Raw genomic sequence first — 23,709 nt, 5'->3', positions numbered from 1 at the left:
CCCACATTATTTTTAAAGTATGTTCCTGAACATTTAAAGTAGAACTCAGTCTTAATTACATTCCCCATCTACTCTCTGGATAAACCACAGTGAGGTAGATAGAGACAATGTCACTCATTCAAATCTCCTGGAGAGAGTGGGAACTGATGGCTCTATAGATCTCATTAAAGAAATGAATACAAAGTATTTAAATACACTACCAAAGGGGGAAAATCATTTTCCATTTTTAAGAACTATGTTGAAAAAATTTCAGCATAAGATAGCTCTTTTAATTAATACAAGAATTACTGACTAATACAGTAATTCCACTTAAATTCTGTCTGGACTGAAACACTGGATTGGTCCCTGTAAACACTCTCAGGTTACGGCACATACCATCAGGGTCGGATATGACGTCTAGGAGGGACTTATCCAGAGTAGTCTTGCTCATTATTTTTTCTTCATATTCAAAATATACATCCAGTTTTCTTGCCTGTTTCGAAAACAAAACACTAGGTAAAAATATAGTAAGGAATAAACTACAGTAAGAGTCTCTTGCTAACAAATTTCTATTTTTTATCATCAAATGTATAACCAATGTATGTTTATTTACAGAGAGTTGAGTTTCTTACTTTTTTTTCAATTTTTTATTAGATATTTTCTTCATTTACATTTCAAATGCTATCCTGAAAGTCCCCTATACCCTCCCCCCACCCTGCTCCCCTACCCACCCACTCCTACTTCTTGGCCCTGGCGTTCCCCTGTACTGGGGTATATAAAGTTTGCTAGACCACGGGGCCTCTCTTCCCAGTGATGGCCGACTAGGCCATCTTCTGTTACATATGCAGCTAGAGGCACGAGCTCTGGGGGTACTTGGTTAGTTCATATTGTTGTTCCACCTATAGGGCTGCAGACCCCTTCAGCTCCTTGGGTACTTTCTCTAGCTCCTCCATTGAGGGCCCTGTGTTCCATCCAGTAGATGACTGTGAGCATCCACTTCTGTATTTTCCAGGCACTGGCATAGCCTCACAAGAGACAGCTTTTTCAGGGTCCTTTCAGCAAAATCTTGCTGGCGTATGCAATGGTATCTGCGTTTGGTGGCTGATTATGGCATGGATTCCTGAGTGGGGTAGTCTCTGGATGGTCTATACCTTTGTCTCAGCTCCAAACTTTGTCTCTATAACTCCCTCCATGGGTATTTTGTTCCCTATTCTGAGGAATGAAGTATCCATGCGTTGGTCTTCCTTCTTTTTTTTTTTTTTTAAAGATTTATTTATTACATGTAAGTACACTGTAGCTGTCTTCAGACACTCCAGAAGAGGGCGCCAGATCTTGTTACGGATGGTTGTGAGCCACCATGTGGTTGCTGGGATTAGAACTCTGGACCTTCGGAAGAGCAGTCGGGTGCTCTTACCCACTGAGCCATCTCACCAGCCCCCGGTCTTCCTTCTTCTTGATCTTCTTGTGTTTTGCCAGTTGTACCTTGGGTATTCTAAGTTTCTGGGCTAATGTCCACTTCTCAGTGATAAGTGCAGAGAGTTTCTTACTTTTGTTTTTTGGTTGTGAGCCTAGCCTTTAGGCTGAGCCATCTCTCCAGCCCCAGTTTACTACTTTGGTCACATCAGAATGATCTGAGCGGCCAACAGATTGAAAGGGGACCAGGTAGTCACGCTGTGCTTACTTTTGTGGCATGTGGATCCACACATTACACTTAACTGGACAGAAGTTACCCAAGTCATGTTATTTCTAGACTCTTTCCAACAAGCAACACACCGTATTTTCATGTCTTTGTTTGTATTTTGTTTCTATACTAAGTTTGAAGTGATTTGGGGACAGAGTCAGCTACTTTCAGTTGGAACTTAACAGGGCACAACAGAATACAAGCTGAGTAGTAAGTCGACCAAGGAATGGCAACAGGAAGCCAGCAACACTCTTTCCAACTCACTCCTGTACAGTGGAGCACAAGGCCAGTTTTACAGCCACGAAGTACTCACACAGATAAACTAAAAATGGGACTGGCAAGATGGCCCACTGGGTAAAGGCCCTTGCTATCAAGCCTGGGGACTCAGTTTGATTCCTAGAACCCACACAGTAGGACATATGATTTCTGACAACAGTCTTCTAACCTCTACATGGGCACTGTGGCACATGTGTATACATAAATGTAATGTCTGTGTGCAATACAAAAGTAAATAAAAACAATAGAGACACATTTACACAGGGAAGGCCTGCCACTCACCTATCTCTCTGCACTGCTCCTAAAAGTATTTGTTGTGTTTTTCCATATTTTTCAGCTATTCTTTCTTTGTGACTTCACTTTTCTCAGACACAGGGCAGCATCTTGTTAAGGTGAGATTTCTGATAAGGATTTTCAGTTTCTATGGTTACTAGCTGACCATCTTGTTTGTAAACATGTGCAGCACTGTTCTCTCAAACAAGACGAGGCAAGCCGAAATAAGAACGTGCACCTTCAACCTCTGTTACAGGCCCCATGAAAACCTGTTATTATTGCTGAAAGAATAGGTAATCTTTCTATTTTAGTTACTCCAAATTCTCAGGTTAAGAATAACTAGAAGGCTATAAACCTAGACCACACTGCCTCACTGGAACTGCTCTCATTCAATTATATTTTATGTCACATCCGTGACCACTAAAGCTCCCTCACCAACCAGCCACGTGAAACCCATAAGTGTGATAACACTAAATACTGCATTCTTTTTTTTTTTTAAGATTTATTTATTTATTATATGTAAGTACACTGTAGCTGTCTTCAGACATTCCAGAAGAGGGAGTCAGATCTCGTTACGGATGGTTGTGAGCCACCATGTGGTTGCTGGGATTTGAACTCCGGACCTTTGGAAGAGCAGTCGGGTGCTTTTACCCACTGAGCCATCTCACCAGCCCTAAATACTGCATTCTTATATCACATAATTTACTCTGGATTAAGACTCAGTGTCAGCAATATATATGTATACACACACATATATTAATTACATGTACACTACACACACACACACACACACATTTAGAGAGTTTCACTATATACATGTAGTTTTGGCTGGCCTAGAATGGTTATGTAGACAAGGTTGGCTTCAAGCTCTCTGAAATCCACCTGTCTCTGCCTCTCCAGTGCTGAGATTAAAGGCATGCAACTATCATGCTGGCCAACTGGTATCTTTTATAATGTGACATAAAGTAATGTTTTTCTTAAAAGGTTTAGAAAACTTTTCTGATAGGAATTTTATCCAAACAATTACATCACCCTCTACTTAAAAAATATTGGTGGCTGGAAAATTTAGATATAAGCAAACTATACTTAGGAACTATTTTGAGTTTTTAAGTGTGTGCCCTTATTATGGGTGACAGTGCAGGTGTGTGGATGTGCCATGGGTGCATGGGGGTGAGAGGACACTCCCCAGTGTTGGTCCTCAGTTCTCTTTTTGTTAATGGCTGCTTTCACCAGGTAGCTGACTTGTGACCTTCTGAGGATTCCCTTGTCCTTACCTCCCATCTCACACCAAGGTCACAGATGCATGGGACCGCACATGGCTTTAAACGGGCAATGGGGATCTGATTTCAAGTTCCTATGCTCGCATGGATTTCCCTCTGAGCCATCTCCCCAGCACCTACTGGAGTTTATAATCTCTTTAGTATGATTTACTATTTGTGGAGGCTGCTCTTAATCTGTTTCAAAATATGGAAACAACTTTAATGTATAAATTTATTCAATATACTGACTTCTACTTCAACAATTTAATCCTACTTATAAGAATCTGTACATATTCTTAAGTGATCAATAATTTCTAGAGCTCTAATATTCAGAATGCTCTGAGAACACTACATAAAAGATATAATATTTTTTGCTAATAAAAAAGAATTGATTGATTAGGAACCTTAAAAAGATAGCCACTTTTATTTTTTTGGACAAGAGCATGCACCATTGAGATAGGGCTTTCTCGGCCTTTCTTTCTTTCTTCCTTTTTATTTTATTTTTTAATTTTTTCAAGACAGGGTTTCTCTGTGTAGCCCTGGCTGTCCTGGAACTCACTTTGTAGACCAGGTAGGCCTCGAACTCAGAAATCTGCCTGTCTCTGCCTCCCAAGTGCTGGGATTAAAGGTGTGCGCCACCACTGCCCGGCAAAAGATGGTTCTTGAGAGAGAGAAAAAATTTTTTTAAATTTTTCTATACTAATAGACTTTTTTTTATATCAGAGTAACCTAATACGTGACTTACTCAGCATAACTGTAATTCATCTGTAGATATTTAAAAATCATGCACCTAGAACCACCAAGCAAGACCAGAAGACAATACATGACTGTTTGATTCTGCAAAGCAATCCTCCTGTCCTAAGAAACAGCATAGAGCATTTCTTTCAATATTTGCCTTGTTGATGTTTTATTTACATGTATGTATTATGCACATATATAAATAAATACATACATTTAGAGGTCAGTTGCTTTATATACCCCCTTAGATAATTTTCTGAGGCAGGACACAAGGAAACCAATCTCTTTAGGAGTCCTGGCCATCATTTGTAATTGCTGTTTTGGCGGACCCTAGCTGGCTAAGGACTGGGGAAATGTTCTCAAGGAACATTTACTAGTCTTTTGGGGGTTTAAGTGGCCCTAGACTTCATTTTGATCTAACAAATTAAAGAATGATTGTTGAATACTCATTTGTTTCACATAATCTGTATTATACACTTCTGCTTTAATGACTTTCTTTGTAGTGCATATGGCTTTCCTACCTCCTAGCTGTTGATCAATGGATGATGTTACTTGCATATAAGTTATTTTAAATATAAAATCACTCTAGTATCTCGAGTGACAAATTAGCTCCTAGCATTAACAACCCTAGACTAAACACTTTTCTAAAACCATGGGGTCTTTCAAGTAGAATTGCTTAGGTCATGAATGATGGCATATTAAACTATCTTTCATAGACGGCCTCTAATGGCATAAACCAATTTGAAAACGTACCCAAACCGTTGGTGTGAAATGACAATCACAAGAAATTTCACATGCAAACTGTACTTTATATGGCACTGTTTTCCTTAGATAGCTTCCTATTTCCAGAATTCTCCGCCTCTCACTCACTATACTTGCCACCTAAAGTACCACATGACTCCATCTTAATGAAACCCTTGCCTTTTGGACTTCATACTCTGTCACTGTCTCCTCAGTGAAACACTGTAGTGCTCCCTGTCCTCAGGCTTTATCCATACCTCCTCTGCCTACAATGGCTGCCTCTGAGATCTCTAATTGGCTGCCTCCAGTGACTCAGAACTCAACTCAAATACCACCATCAAGGCTGATTTGCTTTCTAAACCACCTAACTTCAGACCTGGCCCGTCAGCTGTTCTTTGTGGCTTCTTATCTGCCTGCTTTGCTGCTCTAACACTGCTTCTTGGCATCTTTTCCCCACTATATTCAATATTACTATAATATAAGCTATAGGAGAAGGAAGAAATTGTTTTGCTTACCACAGCATTGTTAGAGCATGACCAAATATATAGCCACTCAATAAACAAGACTGAGTAAGTAAATTATTTTAACCAAAAATGTTCTAAATTTCTAGTCATATCTACTATTAAAGAGTATATTCATAATGATGTATGGTGGAAGGATACATTTGTAAAATGCATCCTTTTGTATAAAATGAATCCAACTTTTCTATAGTCATAACGATAGCATCCTGGAGTCATGCAATCTTGTTTAGTAGCATGAGTGGAGCTTGCATTTTTCTGACTTTTACAGCTAAGAGAAGTAAGTCAGAAACTATTATATGAGAATTAATAAATTTTCAATAATGAAACAATATCAATAAGCCAAAGAAAACCAGGGAATAATATTAAATCTCAAAACATTCACAGGACTATAAACAAATGTTAAACTTCCTCAAATTTTTTTTAATATTTATTTTTATTTTGTGTATGGGTATTTTGCTGGTGTATGTGTCTGTGCACTACTTGTGTGCCCTCAGAGGCCAGAGGACCCCTTGGAAGTTTGTGACCTAAACCATTTGGGTGCTGGGAACTTCTGCCAGGGCAACAAGGGCTCTTAACTGGATCATCTCTTCAGCCTCGAGATTTTAAACTGTCTACTTTCACATGGTGGCCAGCAAAATAACCCAAAAAACAAACAATACCAGAAAAATGAATAGTCAAAAATGTTTGGGGGCTGGAGAGATGGCTCAGCGGTTAAGAGCACTGACTGTTCTTCCAAAGGTCCTGAGTTCAAATCCCAGCAACCACATGGTAGCTTACAACCATCCATAATGAGATCTGACGCCCTCTACTGGTATGTCTGAAGATAGCTGCAGGGTACTTACATATAAATAATAAATAAATCTTAAAAAATGTTTGTTAAGCAGATCACAAAGTTTTAATTACATAATCATACTACAGAACATATATGCCAGAATCTATTTTATTAGTTTAGGGCAGTTAACTTTCTGTACTGGATTTACAGTCTTATCTTAGCATTATAAGAAAAGCCTCTTTTCTCCTACATAAGAAAATAACAGCATCTCACCCGGTGTTAATACAACATGTTATCTCTTCAGGAGATAATGACTTCACATAAATGGGTGGAAGAGTTGTTTTGCCATTTAACAGAGATGCAACACTCTGTTAAATGACACACATGCAAAGATGTGGAGACACTAACAGAAACACTAACAAACTGCACAATTAGTTTTTATATGTGTGAGAATGTGAAAAAAACATTGTGTCAATAATATCAAGGTATCAGCTTAACAGAATTATGCAGGCTGGAGTACCACACTGCACAATGTCTATTATCTATGGATTCTTTTCTAGTGTTTGGGCTTTTTAAATCATCAACAAATAAAATGTCTAATTCCCTTCTCAAAGAACAAAACAAACAAAAAAGTCAATGTACTTTCTGCATCTTTAAGCAGCATATACACTTCTCCTTTAGAGTGATTCACACGGTTGTACAGAGTGGAAAGCAAGTCTACGAGTCCTGCCGTTTGGCCATTGGGTTTAACCTTGGATGCCTTGAGAAGTAGTGACACCAAATGCTGAAGAATTCATTAAGCAAGAAAGGAAGGAAGAAAAAGAACTATGAACACAATACTTATAAGCTCCAATAAATTTGCTTCAAAAATCACTGTCACATGAAAGGAACAAAGGTGCTCTTAAGTTAATAGTCATCTAAGCCCCAAAATTTTAGAAAAAGTTACACAAATGAGTGATGTAATTAATGTGTATTTTAGGCAGTACCATATCAAAAAGAATTTCTACATGGGCACTGAGGTACATAATCTCAGAGTCGGGAGGTGAAGTCAGGAAGACAAAGAGTTTGAGGCTGTTGTGACTTGAGATGTAATATGATTCTAAATATAAAAGATCAGATCTCATCTATAAAATAGAATGGATAATATTTCATGTTCTAAACAGATTATATCTTGAAATACTAGTGTTTTAGACATTAAGGATTATGTACAATATATGACTAAATTACATTTTACTTATTGCTTTTGCCTTTTTAATGCAACTATTAGAAAAATCTAAAATTACACTGGCAACTGATTATATTCTGGTTAAAACCCACTGCTGTATAGCCACTGAACTTTGGTCAATGATAACAAGAACAGAGAGAAAAATAATAATCATAAGTACAACAGAAAAGGATTTAATAAGGCTGAGGCAGGAGGACAGTGAGTTTGAAGACCTGAGCTACACTGCAAAACCACCTCAAAACACAAAAGCCAACACACAAAATTAAACAGAATTAAATTAATCTGCACTGCCCATGGCTGGACACATGGCTGTGTGTTAACAGGATGAGCACAGCAGATGTAGAGACAGTACCGAGACACTGCAGACAGACAGCAGCACATTCCAACGCTAAGCAGCCACGTGGTCCTCCTGCGCTGAGAGAATGAACACAGCCCTGCTGCTCTCTGTAATCACACCTTAAGAACGTAAGAGGCGCTCGCTCGGTGAGATAATGAACAGACATCAGTGCATTGTGGATGGAAAAAGTTACATTTACCTTTATGTGTTCTAAAACAGCAGTGGCAACATTTGTATGGAGATCAATAAGTCTTTTTTTTTCAAGGAGTTCTGGCAAAGAACTACAAGTTACAAAAAATTGAAAATTAACCACAAAGTTTTAAGGAAAGTAATGCAGACTCTAATAAAACCCTGCCTGGTGCTTCATGAGGGAGCTCAAGACCACTGAATCAAAGTGACAAATCAACTTGCCAACTGAACTCAATCGCTAGGCTTGAACTCATAGCACGCACGTCACTTTAATGCAGGTGAGTGGTTATCTTACAACAGTCTAGAGATAACACATTACTTCTATAGTTTCATATTCCGTTTACAATGTTTAGAAGTTTAGAATAAAATAAGATTAGTGAATACATGCTTTTACCTATAGTTCTAAAAGTATTGAAAGCCTGCTTCAACTGAATTAATAGCAATAGCAAAATTAATGATGACTGGCCCTACATTATCACTAATACTGTTTTCCTAGTAAAATTACTCGAATTGAGAATTTGAAACTATTCACAGTGCTATATCTGAGAAGAACAGAAATCAGCCTAAATATGTTCAAAACATTCAATTCCCCAAACTCACAGGTACATTAGCTATTATTATCTACTGCTCCCTATTGTTAGGATTATTACAGATTTTTAAGACTACAAAGGAACACACTGTCTGCTTACCTGACAGCTGATGTGAGCTTAGCAGTGTTATCAGAAAGCATGCTGATGGCCCCTTCATCCTCTCCTTCTAGTCCCTGTGAAGGGATGAAAAGTCTCTTATAACTTTAAAATTGTCAGGCCCAGGCAGAAAAGTCAACACATTCCAAAGATTACTGATAAGCAATGACAAGTTGGGTCACCGAGCATCAACAGATGCTTTACGGGGTAAGCACACACATTTTGACAACTACAGTAAAGTTCTAGGAGCTACCGGTTTAGCAGGAGAGTAAGTAAAGGGTCAGCTGGCACTGTCAAACAAGAAATGCCCTGACATTTGCTGCAGGTGACACAGGACTCAGTCTTACAGCTGAAATCTGACCACAGTACAGAACACCAAGCCATCCTGGGGCACACGTCTATATAAATAATCATATTACTTATATTATTTCTAACCACATCCCATTCCTTAAAATACAGTTTCTTAATATTTAGATTTAAAAACAAACAAATAAGAAAAAAACCTAAGCTAGGTGTGATGGCTTAGGCAGGACTGCCAGGAATCTGAGGCTAGCCTACACTACAGTGTAAGACAGCTCCTTAAAAACAAACAACATTAAGTAAGTTGATAATTTTGTTGTTATTAAGTAATAAGTGGTATTAAACTTTTACAAAGAAAAAGGAAGTAAACATTTTTGTTAAACTTCTGCAGATGTCCTTTCTATACCTTTACTACCATAATGCTCTGGTGCAAACAGATTCTTACCATAATGCTCTTCAGTCGTTTGACCTCATCTTCTTGTGCTCTGTAAGATTCTAGTTCTTGTTGGACTGATTCTGCGACTTCTGGGAATGGACTGAAACAGAATTGCACAAGATTAACTATGAGCGCAGTAGTAAAAGATTCATGTTTTATGTGTACATTTTGAAATATATGTAAGATTGTTATCTTAAAAACACTTATAAATTTGAACATATTTTATGTAAACATGGATATAAAACAGCAAAAGTAAATAAAACTATCATTTAAAATATGTATCATAATCATAAATCTGAATAAATTTTATAGCTAAAAGCCTTTTCATTAGTGAGGTTACATTTTTCAGCTATATATTGTTTAAACAAAAATATTTTTATTTACTTACATGACTGAAAATCAAAGGGATACAAATAAGTCAAATCTATTAAGCATTAGCTAAATATAATCACCAAAATTAGCAGATGTCAGAGGGACCATTTAATTATAATGACAACATTTTTTAAATTGTTCAGTATTAATCCAGTACTCTTAGTATCCTTAATGTTAAGAAGAACATTTCTACCATTTCTTATTGCCTCTCTGATGATATGTAATTTCATGTATGCCACTATTACAGAAGGAAATGTACACATTGAATTCCAAAGTAAAGAATACTATTTAAAATATTTTAATAGTATCTCAAGCTACCAAAGTCAGAAAAGGACATTAACAACTCTTAGTTGAGTTGAGAAGCCAAATCTCTGTTACAAATACATGGCTTTCTTTTCGTTTTTTACATTCTAAATATAAAAACAAATATTACCACCCCCACATCATGTTAAACTCCTATCTTCTCTTTAAACACAATGAAGGATGAGGCTCCAAAGCACCCAGATCATTGACAGAGACAGACCTGTATCTTTACAGACACACATTTTATGATTTTAAAAAAAAATCAATAAAAAACATGTTATTTCTTAAAACAAACAAACAAACAAACAAACCAAAACAAAACAGAAAAACCTTTTCTTTGTTTGGAATGACTTCTCTGGACATAAGTGGCAACTAGATAACTTTTAACAGTTCCTGACCCCATCAGGTAAAAGGACACAACAATAGGATGTCCACACTGGTCTACAACATCATGTGGCAAAACACTGTAATCTTCTCACTCATTGTTTCTGATGACTGAAAATATCTCTGGTCTTTAGACTTAGGTTCTGGCTCCCAAGATATAAAGCATGGGGTTTGTATTAGGGACAACATGTAAAAAAAGGAAAAATATGACCCCAAAGTTTTTCTATCAAACACCAAATGAAAGAAAGGTCCATGGAACCGGCACTAGAGGTGAGAAAGACTGTGCAACCTGCAGGTTGAGCTTCTGAAGAGATGATGCTAGAGAAGTCAGGAAGAAATGGAGCAATACTGACACTCATTTGTGTTTAATTAGAGTTGTTTCTGTTGGGTCACTCAATGACCTCTGTGTTCTGTCTTAGGTTAGGTGGAACTTCAGCCCTGTTTCAAGAATAAACCTTTTAATTACTGATATTTTCTCATTTACCTTCCTTTATGCTTCTGCCAAAATTTATCAACTGGAGTTAAGTCGTAAGACTTCTTGTTTTTCCTCTTTGGTCGAGCACCAGCTGGAGAATTTTCCACTCCTGTAGATTCTTCCAAATTTACTCTGTTTAAGTGGAAATCCTAGGGAACAGTAAACTTGTTTAAATAACTGTTTTCTCAGTTTAGAAGCCACGTTTCCTAGACAAGACAAATAGTGTGGCTGCCCTTTCTAGTATTTCCAAGCACAATACAGACTAATGCTGAACATGTGCCCCTCCAACCCACCACTATTCATAAATGGGCTCTCATTGTGCTGAATTTTAATGAAAGCAATTAAAATTTCAAATATACACACACATAAAAATCATATTGTTTCTCCTAAAAAAGTACACTTTCCTTTTTTCTTTTTCTTTTTTTTTTTTTAAAGATTTATTTATTTTATGTATATGAGTACACTGTAGCTGTCTTCAGACATACCAGAAGAGGGCGTCAGATCCTATTACAGATGGTTGTGAGCCACCATGTGGTTGCTGGGAATTGAACTCAGGACCTTTGGAAGAGCAGTCAGTGCTCTTAACTGCTGAGCCGTCTCTCCAGCCCCCACTTTCCTTTATAGACAACACTTTTATTATATTGCAAGTGCACACTTTGTATCTCCTTATCACTTACTAACACATTTCAGATGATCCCTCCTCTTTGATTATGTTTTTATGACGATGATTATGTTTTCAATAGTTATGATTATTTTTAAAAGGTTAAAACACAAGACTAACAGCATCTCTGTTCACATAAATTCTAAGTGTGGGTCAGACTAGCAGTGGCTACCCACCTCTGCTTGGCTAATTTTACTCCTGTGAGGCTGAGGCTTAATTTAACTGCTTTGTTTTGTTTCTCAAAATCCAAACATAAAGAACAGGTGAAAAATAAAATAAACCTCTTTTATTTTTTTCCCTTTTTTACACTATGTCCGTGGTTTCTTCCACCCTTAAGATCAACTTTGTTCAACAAGAGTAAGAGATAAAACATGGGTTGATGTAAAATGTCCCCCACAAATTCGCATGCCTGAATGCTTGCTCCCCAGCTAGTGGTGCAAATCATCTCGGGGATAAAGATAAGATGCTGAAGGAAGTGGGTCTACCTGGGGTGACAGCTCCAGTTCCTTCTGTTTCCTAAATGCTGACATGATGCAGCAAGCAAACGTCCTGACAGGAGCTAGTCCTGTCACCCTTCCTGCCTAAAAGTACTCTTTATCTTATCCCCTCAAACCACGAGTCAAATAAATCCTTCTCTTGGGCCGGATGAGATGAGGGAATAAGAAAAAACATGGCTGTTTGGTGGTGATAAACAGAATGCTCAGCAAGAAAGAGAAATTATCAGGTGTAACTATGATGCAATCATCTTGGTTCTGTGGTATTGTGATGGTTCCCATATGCACAGCCCAGGGAGTGGCATGATTAGAAGGTGTGGCACTGTTGGAGTTGCTGTGGCACTGTAGGTGTGGGCTATAAGACCCTCATCCTAGCTTCCTGGAAGCCAGTCTTTCACTAACAGCCTTCAGATGAAGATGTTAAACTCTAAAGCTCCTCCTGCACCATGTTTGCCTGGATGCTGCCATGCTCATACCTTGATGATAATGGACTGAACCCTGAACCTGTAAGCCAGCTCCAATTAAATGTTGTCCTTGTTAAGAGTTGCCTTGGTCATGGTATCTGTTCACAGCAGTAAAACCCTAAGACAGGTGTTAATGGGTTTTCTAGGTTTGAGCAAGTTAAGTAGACCTAGCACAATTTAGTCATTCTAGATAAAAGCAAGGTCAACATTGTTGACTTAGAATCCTTAAGAGCATGCTTTCTCACTTTTATAAACTGATCCTTTACCACAGTTTATTGAAGCATCATTTCCTTTCTAATATTAAAAAGATGTGTAAAATATACAGATGACTAAACTGCTAGACTAGAGAAACATGTCTACTTCCTCTCAAATGAATCACAGAATCATGAGGCAGCCTTCTCTTACTGCTACATGAAGTCCATTACCATAGAAGAGCTTCCTTGTGTGGAGAAGGTGCTATTCTTGGGACTGCATCCATTAGTTATCTTTATCATAACAGTTAGAAAAATTAATACAACTTGCATTTCAAAGAAGAAATGAGCAAACCATAAAGAGTTGACTTCGGTGCCCAAGGATCTATAGAAAGTAGCAGAAACAGAATGAGATTCTATTTCTTTGGAGGCTCTGTACACAAGTATTGTGCTAACTTTACCATACTGCACAGCTACTCAGAATCAAATTCTTTAGTATAGATAAAGGCTAGTGAGAGCGACAATAAAATGTCCAGTGTGACAAGGAAGAATAAACTGTTGGCCAAGTATGGTGGCACATGCCTTTAATCCTAGCATTTCTTTGAGTTCAAGGCTAGCCTAGTTTATGAGTTCTAGAATAGCTAGGGCTATACATAGAAATCCTGTCTCAAAAAAAAACAAAACAAAAAAAAAAACAAAAAAAAACAAAAAGAAATAAACTTATATTTAACCTCTAATATATTTCTTAAAACTCTGCATCACAGTTCAAGTATACTAGTAACTGGCTTAGCTACTTCTCAATATCCCATTTTAATATCTAATCTTCACTTTGCACAAAAGCCATCCATACAGGAGTAAAATAAAAAATAGCACAACCATGAAAGCACTTTAAACAGTGAACAGACACTGAGAGTTGTATCTGAGAAGCCTGGCTTTTAAAAGTTACCTAGGAAAACAAAAGACATAGACAGGAAGCATCTTTAAACTGCTAAGCTTTACTAACGGATTTCTAGTGAAGTACCATTTCCATGGTGATGACACAGCCCCTTCAAATACAAGTCACTTGTTAGGAACCTACTGCTCTAAAAATAGGACAGCATATTATTACTAAGTATTGACAAGAGTACTCAAAACACAAAATAATCAAGGAATGAAAGGTGCCAAGAGTTCTGAGAAATAATAGCAGAAAGAACATTCGCATTGTTTATATAATAGCAAGGCAAATAAAAAAGTTAATTTTAATCTCAAAAACTGGGAAGCTAGAACAATTTGTGCTCTGTTCAATCATATAAAAGAAACAACACTCGGACACCAATAAAAAACAACACAAATGATTTATAACACAACAGAAGTTACACCGTTGCCACTGACAGATGGGAAAGGATGGACAATGGGGCCTCAAATGACTAGATATAAATAAAGCCCACTGCCTTCAGCAATCTTGTTCTCCTCCGACAAGCTAGGGCAAATCTATCTGGTCAGCCAAAGACAGCTCATGTGAGTGAACGCCATTGGAACAGCAGATGACACCTACCTAGGCTGAGCTGAGATGTGTGGATATTCATACGTGACAAGGCAAAGCAGAATATAAATAATTCTCATTTGGGCAAGAATTTACAACCTTTTTAATTTCAAATGCTGTCATGGTAATCACTGAACAGCTAGTTTATTGACTATGTACTCAGGAGCCAAAAGTAAAGTGTCAATAACCAAAGTTTTCATACTGATGACAGTAGCTCCCACTACATGATCCTTATATTAACCAATGATAAAGAAATGCACACAGGAAGTGGAAACACAAACTTCTGGGTAATGATGGAAGGAGACACAGCACAGGTACACAAGGTACCACCTACGAGTTCTCTAGTCTCTCAAGGATCTGCTCCTATCCTGGCCCTGCCCATTCAGGACAGAAGAAATGCATGGCCCTGAGCTCAACTCTTCTAGAGCAAAGCTCATCTGAGAGTTAATTGTCCTGTAAATCATATTTCTTTCAGATAAGGTTTATTAGTTAAATAAAGACTAAGTTTCGCCGGGCCGTGGAGGCGCACACCTTTAATCCCAGCACTTGGGAGGCAGAGTCAGGTGGATTTCTGAGTTCGAGGCCAGCCTGGTCTACAGAGTGAGTTCCAGGACAGCCAGGGCTACACAGAGAAACCATGTCTCAAAAACAAACAAAAAAACCAAAAGACTAAGTTTCTTCATTTTTTTTCCAAAGGCAGTAAAAAGAGAAGAGAGCCTTCCATAAAATCAACAGGCAAACATATCAGGTTTTTAGTCAAATGGCAACAGCTTTCACTGACTTTTCTGACAAATTAAAGCATTATCTTAAAAAGATCTTCAAAGGTCTTTCCCAAAACTAATTGCAATAAGGGTAAGTTTTAGACACTAAGTTCTAAGCAAAAGGCAGTTTGCACATTTGCACAGTTGTGAATACCCCAGAGGCAGCTGCAGGTAAGCTATGTGACCTAGAGAGACGATGCCTTTAACAGCCAGGAAACAGTGCAGCTAAGGCCCTGCACTCTATTTCTGAGAACTCAATTATGCACAAGTATTAAGCAATCTTCTATCTCAAGAAGCATGCTACCTACAGAGCTTGATAAGAGCCCACAAGTTGGCATGTAGGGGTGGTCCTGATACTAAGGCCCTTTTCCCTAATTGTTTTTTTTAATCTATCAGTAAAGATGCCACAGGCCAATCGCTAGGCAGAAGGAATAGGTATGCCTTCCAGGTCCCTGCAAGCAGGCTGATGGGGAGAGGAGGGGAGCGGAGGGTAGGGTAGGAGGGAGGGGAGGGGAGAGTTCGCCATGCTTGGGAAGGAGAAAAGCCAAGCAGCTATGTGAGATCTCGGGCACAGTGACCACAGGCTGCTTCTACTACAGGTGGGAGGATCTTAGGCAGAAATCAGGGAAGCTGGACGATTGCTATGGGGCACCACGAGAGGACTGTGGTACTAGGAAGTGAAGCCAAGGTTCACCCATTCTAACTATACCACTGACCCACAACCACATATTTTGATTCTGCTTTTATTTGAAACGTGCCTTAAATGAAATGTAGCCCACAATGTTTTGCTTTGCCATAGTGACATGAGTGTAAGAACTGAGATGGCTTCATCATCCTGAATCTCTGTGTGGATATGAACAGAGCTCCCCTGACCATTCAGATGGAACAAGGAACACAGACACCACAGGAATGAAGTTTTTATCCAACTAAGACGTGAATGTTGGTTAGACTGGTAAGCATGATCTACTTTATTTTAGTTCAGAACCCAAGGAATCCTCTGTCAGCAGTGTTTCTAAAAAGCTTGCTCACTTTTATTTAGTTTTTTACAACCCTAAGATCTGTGAACTGGATAGAATCTATGCTATGGATATAATTATAAAAACACTCTGAATTAATAGAGTCACATTTATAAAGGAGGAATATAAAATATTAATGTTATAAATTGATTGTGTGTTGAGCTAAAATTCACATTATTAGATTATTAAATATTATTAAGATAAATTTCATCTGCTCCTTTTTATCTTTTTAGTGTGACTAAAAGAAAAAAATGGCCGGGCGTGGTGGCGCACGCCTTTAATCCCAGCACTCGGGAGGCAGAGGCAGGCGGATTTCTGAGTTCGAGGCCAGCCTGGTCTACAAAGTGAGTGCCAGGACAGCCAGGGCTACACAGAGAAACCCTGTCTCGAAAAACCAAAAAAAAAAAAAAAAAAGAAAAAAATGCAAATTTACATTGGCAGATGATAATACACTGATTATAAAGTACTGCTTTAGAACCACAAAACTTTGGTCAACAATGACTAGTGGGTTGAGGAAATGAACCCAGAAAACCACCACAAAGGGTACAATGAGATAAGCATGACGGCTCAAGCCTGGAATCCCAGCACTTTGGAGGCTGAGGCAGGAGGACTGCTGTGAGTGCTCTAGCAGGGCTATACAGGAAGACCAGGTCTCAAAAGAGGGATAGAAAATGGTCACAAAGCAATTAGGATGTGAAGGGCCACAGCACAGGAGTTACCATCAGTACTGGTGTGTGAAAGGTACAGGAGACTCCTGAGAGTTGGAGGACAGAGCTCAGTGAGAGAAAAGCTGCCAAGCTGAAGCCTGCGCACTGCTGAGCAAGGGCAAGCGCTCTCGCCTGGTGGACAGCCACATCTGCCCGCCCAAGGCTGAGGCACAATGAAAGCCCCTCACGTCTAATCATTTACTGGTTCTTATATTCTCAAAAACGGAGAAGGATGTTGCAAAGTTTTTTTGTCTGAAGAGCATATTTTCCATTTAAATTTAAAAACTAACCATTTTGACAAACAGAAAAGCCGTCTCAATTATCATAGTTGTTCCCAAGATCTAATATAGAAATAATTATCAATGGTTTAGATGTTTCAGGCCAACATAAGTGATATATTTAAAAAAAAAAATTCAGACGTCAACCTTGTTACTAAAGTAGACGTTTTACTCCATCTTGTGGAGACAAAGGGTATTAACTATGAAGACTTCTAAAAACTGCAAATTCCAAAGTAAGTAGCTTAAAAAAAAATCAGTAAGTAAGGGTCCCTACAGCTCTGTTAGGTTCCGTTGGCTCTCCCTTATTCTCTGTTGTGCCGTTTCTTCCTTTGCTGCCTCACTTCGGACACTAGCAGGTCCCAGGGGAGCTTTTGCTGGTCCCTGGGCTCCCATCATGGCTGGGGCACAGCAGCTTAACTCTCAGGGTGGGGCTCTCCTCATCTCCTCTCCTCAGCTCTCCTCTGCACACGGTCAAGCTTTACAGCCACAATCCCCAGAGGTTTTCCTTTTAAATTAATAAAACCATCCTTGAGCTTAAAAAATAAATAATGGCACAGTTATAATCTGCAGTAAGGGCAGGAGGGCCGCAGTGAGGCGAGTCCCAGATCAGCCTTCGCTATGATATGAGAACCTGTCTCAAAAAACTCAACAACAAATAAAAATTTTAAAAACTGCATTAAAACTAGCAGAAGAAAGTCACCAAACCTTGTGTGGTTTATTATAACCAGCCTCCGTGAGGCTGAAAACTATCATATGATGAATCAAAGGAAAAATAACTTAGCCTCTACTCACTCCTCTCTGCCTCTAGCTCTAAAGTGACTTTGGGAGCCACCATGTTTGCTTTGTCCTAAGCTTTCACTACTTAAATAACGACACAGAGTGTGTTCCAACTTGACAGAGTGGGCGATGAGTGAGTCTACTGAGCAGCATGAAAACTGCCATTCCTCACTCTGATCTCATCGCAAGAGACCCTTGTGAGCCTTGGTCAGTTCTATGTTCCTGTCTTCTGACCAGGACTTAGCATTAATCTTTTCTGTTGAAATTATGTACATATATGTCTTCCTTCCTATACATAAAAGATTTTCTATGTCTTCCTTCCCATATGTACAGGATTTTATATTTCAATGTCCTACATCTAAGAGAGTCAAGGAGCCCAATAATGCTTTAAATGTAGCAATTAGGAAGGATCCTAGCCCAGAGGTGGTGGCACATGCCTTTAAGCAGAGCTAGGTGTATCTTTGACAGCCAGGACTACAAGAAAAACTGTCTCAGAAAGAAAGAAAGAAAGAAAGAAAGAAAGAAAGAAAGAAAGAAAGAAAGAAAGAAAGAAAGAAAGAAAGAGAGAGAGAGGAAGGGGAAGGGAAGGGAAGGGAAGGGAAGGGAAGGGAAGGGAAGGGAAGGGAAGGGAAGGGAAGGGAAGGGAAGGAAAAGAAAAAAAGAAAAGAAAGGAGGGAGGACCCCAAGATACCTCAGGGCTCTGGATAGCTCCCACACCACCACAGACAGGAGAGATGATCCCTAAATGGCATGCTTTTACTCAGACCCTTAAACCCCTGGGTCCCTCAGCACAGCTGGAGGGCTACTGACAAAGCATGACTAGAGGCCACTAAGATGCTCAACATGCCCATTCTGTATGTTTCTCCCCAGCCACCAGATCTCATCTCCCATTTGAACTCAGGTCTGAAAATCCTGCTGTTACAATCTCTGAAACTCAGTCATTGAGAAAAGCCAGTTTGAGTATCTCTCTAAACATCTGTGGGTATTGTTCTCTAATTGAACTCCCAAGGGCTACCTCTTTCCACATGAGATAATTTTCTTTTCCCTTCACACAGCTCTGGACCTGGGACTGTCTTCTTTTTTGCTTTCTCCAAACTGGCTTACCCCTCCTCCCTAAACCTATACCAGTGATGAAACTCACTCCACTAGGCAGCAGTAACTAATGACTGTTCTCCATCAGAGGCAAATATTACCCCGTTCTACCTCTTTTCCCCAGGATACATTTGGTGTGGTGGAAAGAAAACTTTAGGACTGATCAAGGTCAGGGATGTTGACAAATTATCTTATAGAATGTCCATGAGGCCCGCACAACAAAGAATGGCCCAAATGTTAAAGCCACGGTCTATATGACTCACTGTTGCTCCCTGCTGGGCAGTCTTATCTCCTACATCATTAAATATTTTCTTGATCATTCCCATTGGTTCACAAAAATGTGGTAATTTCTCTCATTTTTCTGGACCTCACATTATCCTTCCAGCAACCACTCTCCTTTCCCAACTCTCTAGGCAGGAAAAAAAAAAGGAAGGTTTTTTTTTTCTTCGCATTCTGCCTTAAACTCATTTCAATCTGTTTTGACACGTGACATGAGCCCATGTACTGTACTATATTGCTTCCTATGTCCTATGTAACGTCGCTTCCTTCTCCCTGACTCCCATGCTACCTCACTGTGGCTAGTGTGCTACCCTTCTATTCTTTAAACACACCCAAACCTTTCTACCTAGAGTATTCTGTCCCCAGTTGGCTGCATTTTACAAGTGAGGTCTCTCTGGTTTTAAAATCTCAGTCCTGGTCATCAGCATTTTACTCTAGAGTGCTTTTTTTTTTTTTTTTTTTTTTTACCTTCTGAAGGCTTTGTTTCCTTTGTATATTGCCTGTCTCTTCTTCCCAGAAAGCAGCTTCAGGGAGACAGCAGTACTTGTGTCTTTTTATCGTTGCTAAAGCCTAGGTTCAAACTATCCATTCATTCATTCTACAGTTCTGCTTTCATGCTTATTTCTGGGGCTCTCTTTGGTTCCTTTTGCTTCTGTACTGAAAGGATATTCACTCGTATTTCCTTGACATTCTTCTTAGAGTCCTAGCATAGGATTCTATTGTTGTAGTGGAATTAACAGTTTCTTCCAGCAGCCCTAAATGTGATTTACTTAAGTAAATGCTTTAAAATATCTTGGCTTTAAAAAGATGCACTGTTAAATAGTTATCTGCTGTATGCCTATTTCCTTTTCATATGACACTGTAAATAATCTTTGTAATGATATTATAGTCCTGGAAGTCAATCAACTAGAATGCTTGTTTCAGAGCCAGTGTTCTGGGTTCAGATTCTTTGAACTCTCTCTCAGGCAGGGTCTCACCTGAGCTAAGAGAACCTCAGTGTTCTCTTCCTGCTAAAGCTTCCAGCGTGCTGGGATTACTAAAATGAGCCACTATGCTTGGAAAATTCTCTTGCTTGTCAGTTTTTCTGTCTATAAAACGGAGACTACTGTATGTTACTAGTGTTTTTAAAGAGATGATTGTAGCATATGTTTTCTTTTCATTGCCTTTGCAGGTTGGGCTGTGCTTTATTTCCATACATTACAAAGTAAACATGTAGCTGATGAGTATGAACATAGACAGACATATTTTTAAGCACATAATTAAAACTGTTTCAGAAAACATTAGATAACAGGAAAATACTGTTCCTTTTTTACAATTAAATGAAGTTTATCTGAATCCTAGAGAAAAGTAAGAAATTAGTTTAGCTCTCTAAAGGAAATGATTTCAATTTTTAAATTTTACTTATCATGAAAAAAAATGGCTGCTTATTTCCTTCATTGCTTCCTTCCCATAACTGCCAATAATGCGGCTAATTACCCTTTATTTATTAACTTAGATCATAAGTTCACAACTACAGACTTCTCGAGCACCTATATTGCTAGTATTTTATCCATATTTTTCAGTTTTATTCCTCTTAACTTTGTGCCTATAGCCACACTGTTAGTTTAAAATTAAGGTAACTACTGAATTTATCACAGTTCAATAAGAAGTGCTATATTTACTCTCTTACCAGCACATCGTGTACCAGCGCTTGGTATGTCCACGTATGGTGTAAAGGCGTTGCCAGGTCAATGTTTCTGTCGACAAGGACTAATAAAGGCCTTTGGAAGCTGCAATGCATGTCAAAACATTATATAAATGTCACAGCAATGTACACATTCAAAACTTCCTAGTACTGTCCAGTGTATTTTGATACGAACAGTTGATATTAAAGCTGTATAACAACATTTCTACTACAGTCAGCTATGATCATGAATGAATACTTAATAACTAGATTTTAAGTTTCAAAAGAATTTCTTAAAGGAAGAGATCTATAGAAATACATTTATAGAATAATTTTTATAGTCAAAGAAATTGCTCCTCTGATATAAAGTTCAGATTTTTTGAAAAAACAAAAAAGGAATAGGTATTGCCCAATTTGAGGAAAACAGTAGAATCACATAAATTTACCCAAATGTTTCATAGTTCCATACTCGAAAATTACATTTTTCCTACAAATATAAACACAAATTCAAAAAGGAGCTTTGTAAGGAGGGCATCAAAAAACTCCATCCCCTTATGATATGAAAAATGAAGACACTTGCCACATCAGTAACGACTTACTTAGTGGACAGGGGATATGTCATTTCATGAACTATTTGATTCCATCATCACAATTTAGGTCAAGAGCAACATGGAGGCACAGAGTCTGCCTGCCAGGTGTTTCCAAGTGCTAGTGGTGTCCTCTAGAGGCATCCTGTTGTGCAGTGCACGCTGCTTTCACAAGGCTTGTAACCAGTCACGTTAGCTATACAGGTCTCCTCCTGTGTAAGGACCACATTAGTACCTAGGCAGAGGTCACTGACTCAAGGCTAAATGTCAGTGATAAGACCACTTCGACTGCAGTTTTACTATTCCAGAGTATGTGGAAAGGGAGGAAGATGGCTTATGGCAGGGCTTCTTAACGTAATAGTGATACTACTAACATCTGAGGCTATGTAATTTGCTCATTATGGTTTGTCCTGTGCATGGTAAGTTTAGCATTACAAGATGCTTCTAGATATGCTACAATACACACCACTAGATTCAAGAAGCATACACCTGGTTAAGACTATTAAACATGGCATGTCTGTGGGCAGCGGAATCAAGATGGTTGATAACCATTAGTCTATGGTTGGATTTAAACATATTTAACACCTATCCGACAAATTGCTAATTAAAATAACTTGAAAAACATCCAATAAATTATGATAAAATGTTATATTATGATGAGATTAAAAATTTAAAGTTTATCCAACTAAATAAAACAGTGCCCCTTTATTGGTTCCTAGGGTACACGATTCAGCATGGTAAAAAGGAGACAATCAGGTAAGGTCTGAAAACCAATCAGGGAGAAGTGAGGTTTCCCCTTAATGAGAGATAATACTAATGAAAGCAGAGGAGGGCATACGATGATGTGAGAGTTGGTATGGCCAAATAATTAAACACAAATCCATCGTGAGCTCCACAGACAGGAGCAGTTCATAGTTAAGAAGCCCTCAAAGTTAGAGAATATGAATAAGTAAATGTTATTTCTATACATAATTTCTGTCCCCACGGGCTTTATTAATTAATCAAAACTGTAGGTAAGAAGTCACTTTATGGGGCTGGAGAGATGGCTCAGTGGATAAGAGCACCTGACTGCTCTTCCGAAGGTCCGGAGTTCAAATCCCACATGGTGGCTCACAACCATCCGTAAGGAGATCTGACTCCCTCTTCTGGAGTGGCTGAAGACAGCTACAGTGTACTTACATATAATAAATAAATAAATATTAAAAAAAAAAAAAAAGAAGTCACTATACAAAACTCTCTCCTCTTGATAATTCTTAGACATTTCGGTGAGTTTATTTCTTTATGTCAATAGTTTTTACTTCTGTTAAGAGTCAAAATTCAGGCCAGGTAGTAGTGGCACACGCTTTTAATCCCACCATGTGGGAAGCAGAGGCAGGCAAATCTCAAGGACAGCCTGGTCTACAAAGCGAGTTCTAGGACAGCCAGGGCTACAAAACAAAAAGAAATAAAAACAAAAGAAAACAAACAAAATCAAAATGCACTCTACTATTCATGTTTTTAAAAAATATTCCTACTTGATAGAAATTGAGCAGTCAGTATCTTTGGCATTACCTGCTTATGCTAAATGACAGAAACAGCCTGCAGCTTACTAGTGTCTCAATGTGAAAATGGGAACAACGCAGTCCCATTTATCACCAAGAAGATTACTGATAGCTGAAAGGAAATTGCTTTGAACCTTGAAAGCCATGCAAATGAAAAGCACTGTATAGATGGAAACATAGAGACATTTCTACCAGAAGAAGGTAATTTCTATATGGTATCTATGTATGTTTCACTTAAGTCAAAACCTTGATTCTAATGTCAGATCTAAAAGTAAGAAATAGTTCTCTTATGATAAAAGTATTTTTATCATACAAGGAAAACAAAACAAAAACTCTTATTTTATTTTCAATTACATTAACTCATGTTTGTACTCAAGAGGCAAATAAATACCTGAACTGGCCAGTTCCAAGTGGATCACCAGTGAAAAGGCTGTTTCTTGCATCTCTTAGATTTTCCCGAAGTTTTTTATCTAGTTTCTGAAAATCAAATTTTAGATGAACTATTAATATTTTCTTATAACGTTATGTAGGTGACTCAATGTGTCTTAGCTATATAATCAAGAAGTCTGGACTTTCTTTACAAAGTGGTAATTCTAAAACCTAAATATCTTAGGGTTTTAATTATCTCAATACCATTATAAGTTTAAGTAAATCAACTTTAAAAACATGTTTCCATCTTGGTATCAGCAATGAACACTTTGCAGTGTGACTAAGCTTCTCTTAAGCATG

The 23,709-nt window shown here is 38.3% G+C and overlaps 1 protein-coding gene across 2 annotated transcripts in view; it reads right to left on the bottom strand.

Annotated features, from left to right (window-relative positions):
* Positions 1 to 23,709, bottom strand: part of Scfd1 (sec1 family domain containing 1) — a 66,963-nt gene that overhangs the window by 25,811 nt on the left and 17,443 nt on the right. For both annotated transcript variants that reach the window (XM_021178899.2, XM_021178900.3), the window contains exons 9-15: positions 23,372 to 23,457; positions 20,859 to 20,958; positions 10,957 to 11,096; positions 9,423 to 9,513; positions 8,681 to 8,754; positions 8,002 to 8,083; positions 376 to 472 (exon numbers count right to left, since the gene is read on the bottom strand). In XM_021178899.2, coding sequence (XP_021034558.1) covers positions 376 to 472; positions 8,002 to 8,083; positions 8,681 to 8,754; positions 9,423 to 9,513; positions 10,957 to 11,096; positions 20,859 to 20,958; positions 23,372 to 23,457 — 670 coding nt within the window. The remainder of the gene's footprint in view (positions 1 to 375; positions 473 to 8,001; positions 8,084 to 8,680; positions 8,755 to 9,422; positions 9,514 to 10,956; positions 11,097 to 20,858; positions 20,959 to 23,371; positions 23,458 to 23,709) is intronic.

This window comes from Mus caroli, unplaced genomic scaffold (genome assembly GCF_978045245.1).
Source record: "Mus caroli unplaced genomic scaffold, Mus_caroli_1 scaffold_14, whole genome shotgun sequence".
Classification (NCBI taxonomy): Eukaryota; Metazoa; Chordata; class Mammalia; order Rodentia; family Muridae; genus Mus; species Mus caroli.
The sequence above is the reverse complement of the archived record's forward strand: the minus strand, read 5'-3'. Positions and strand labels throughout refer to the sequence as shown.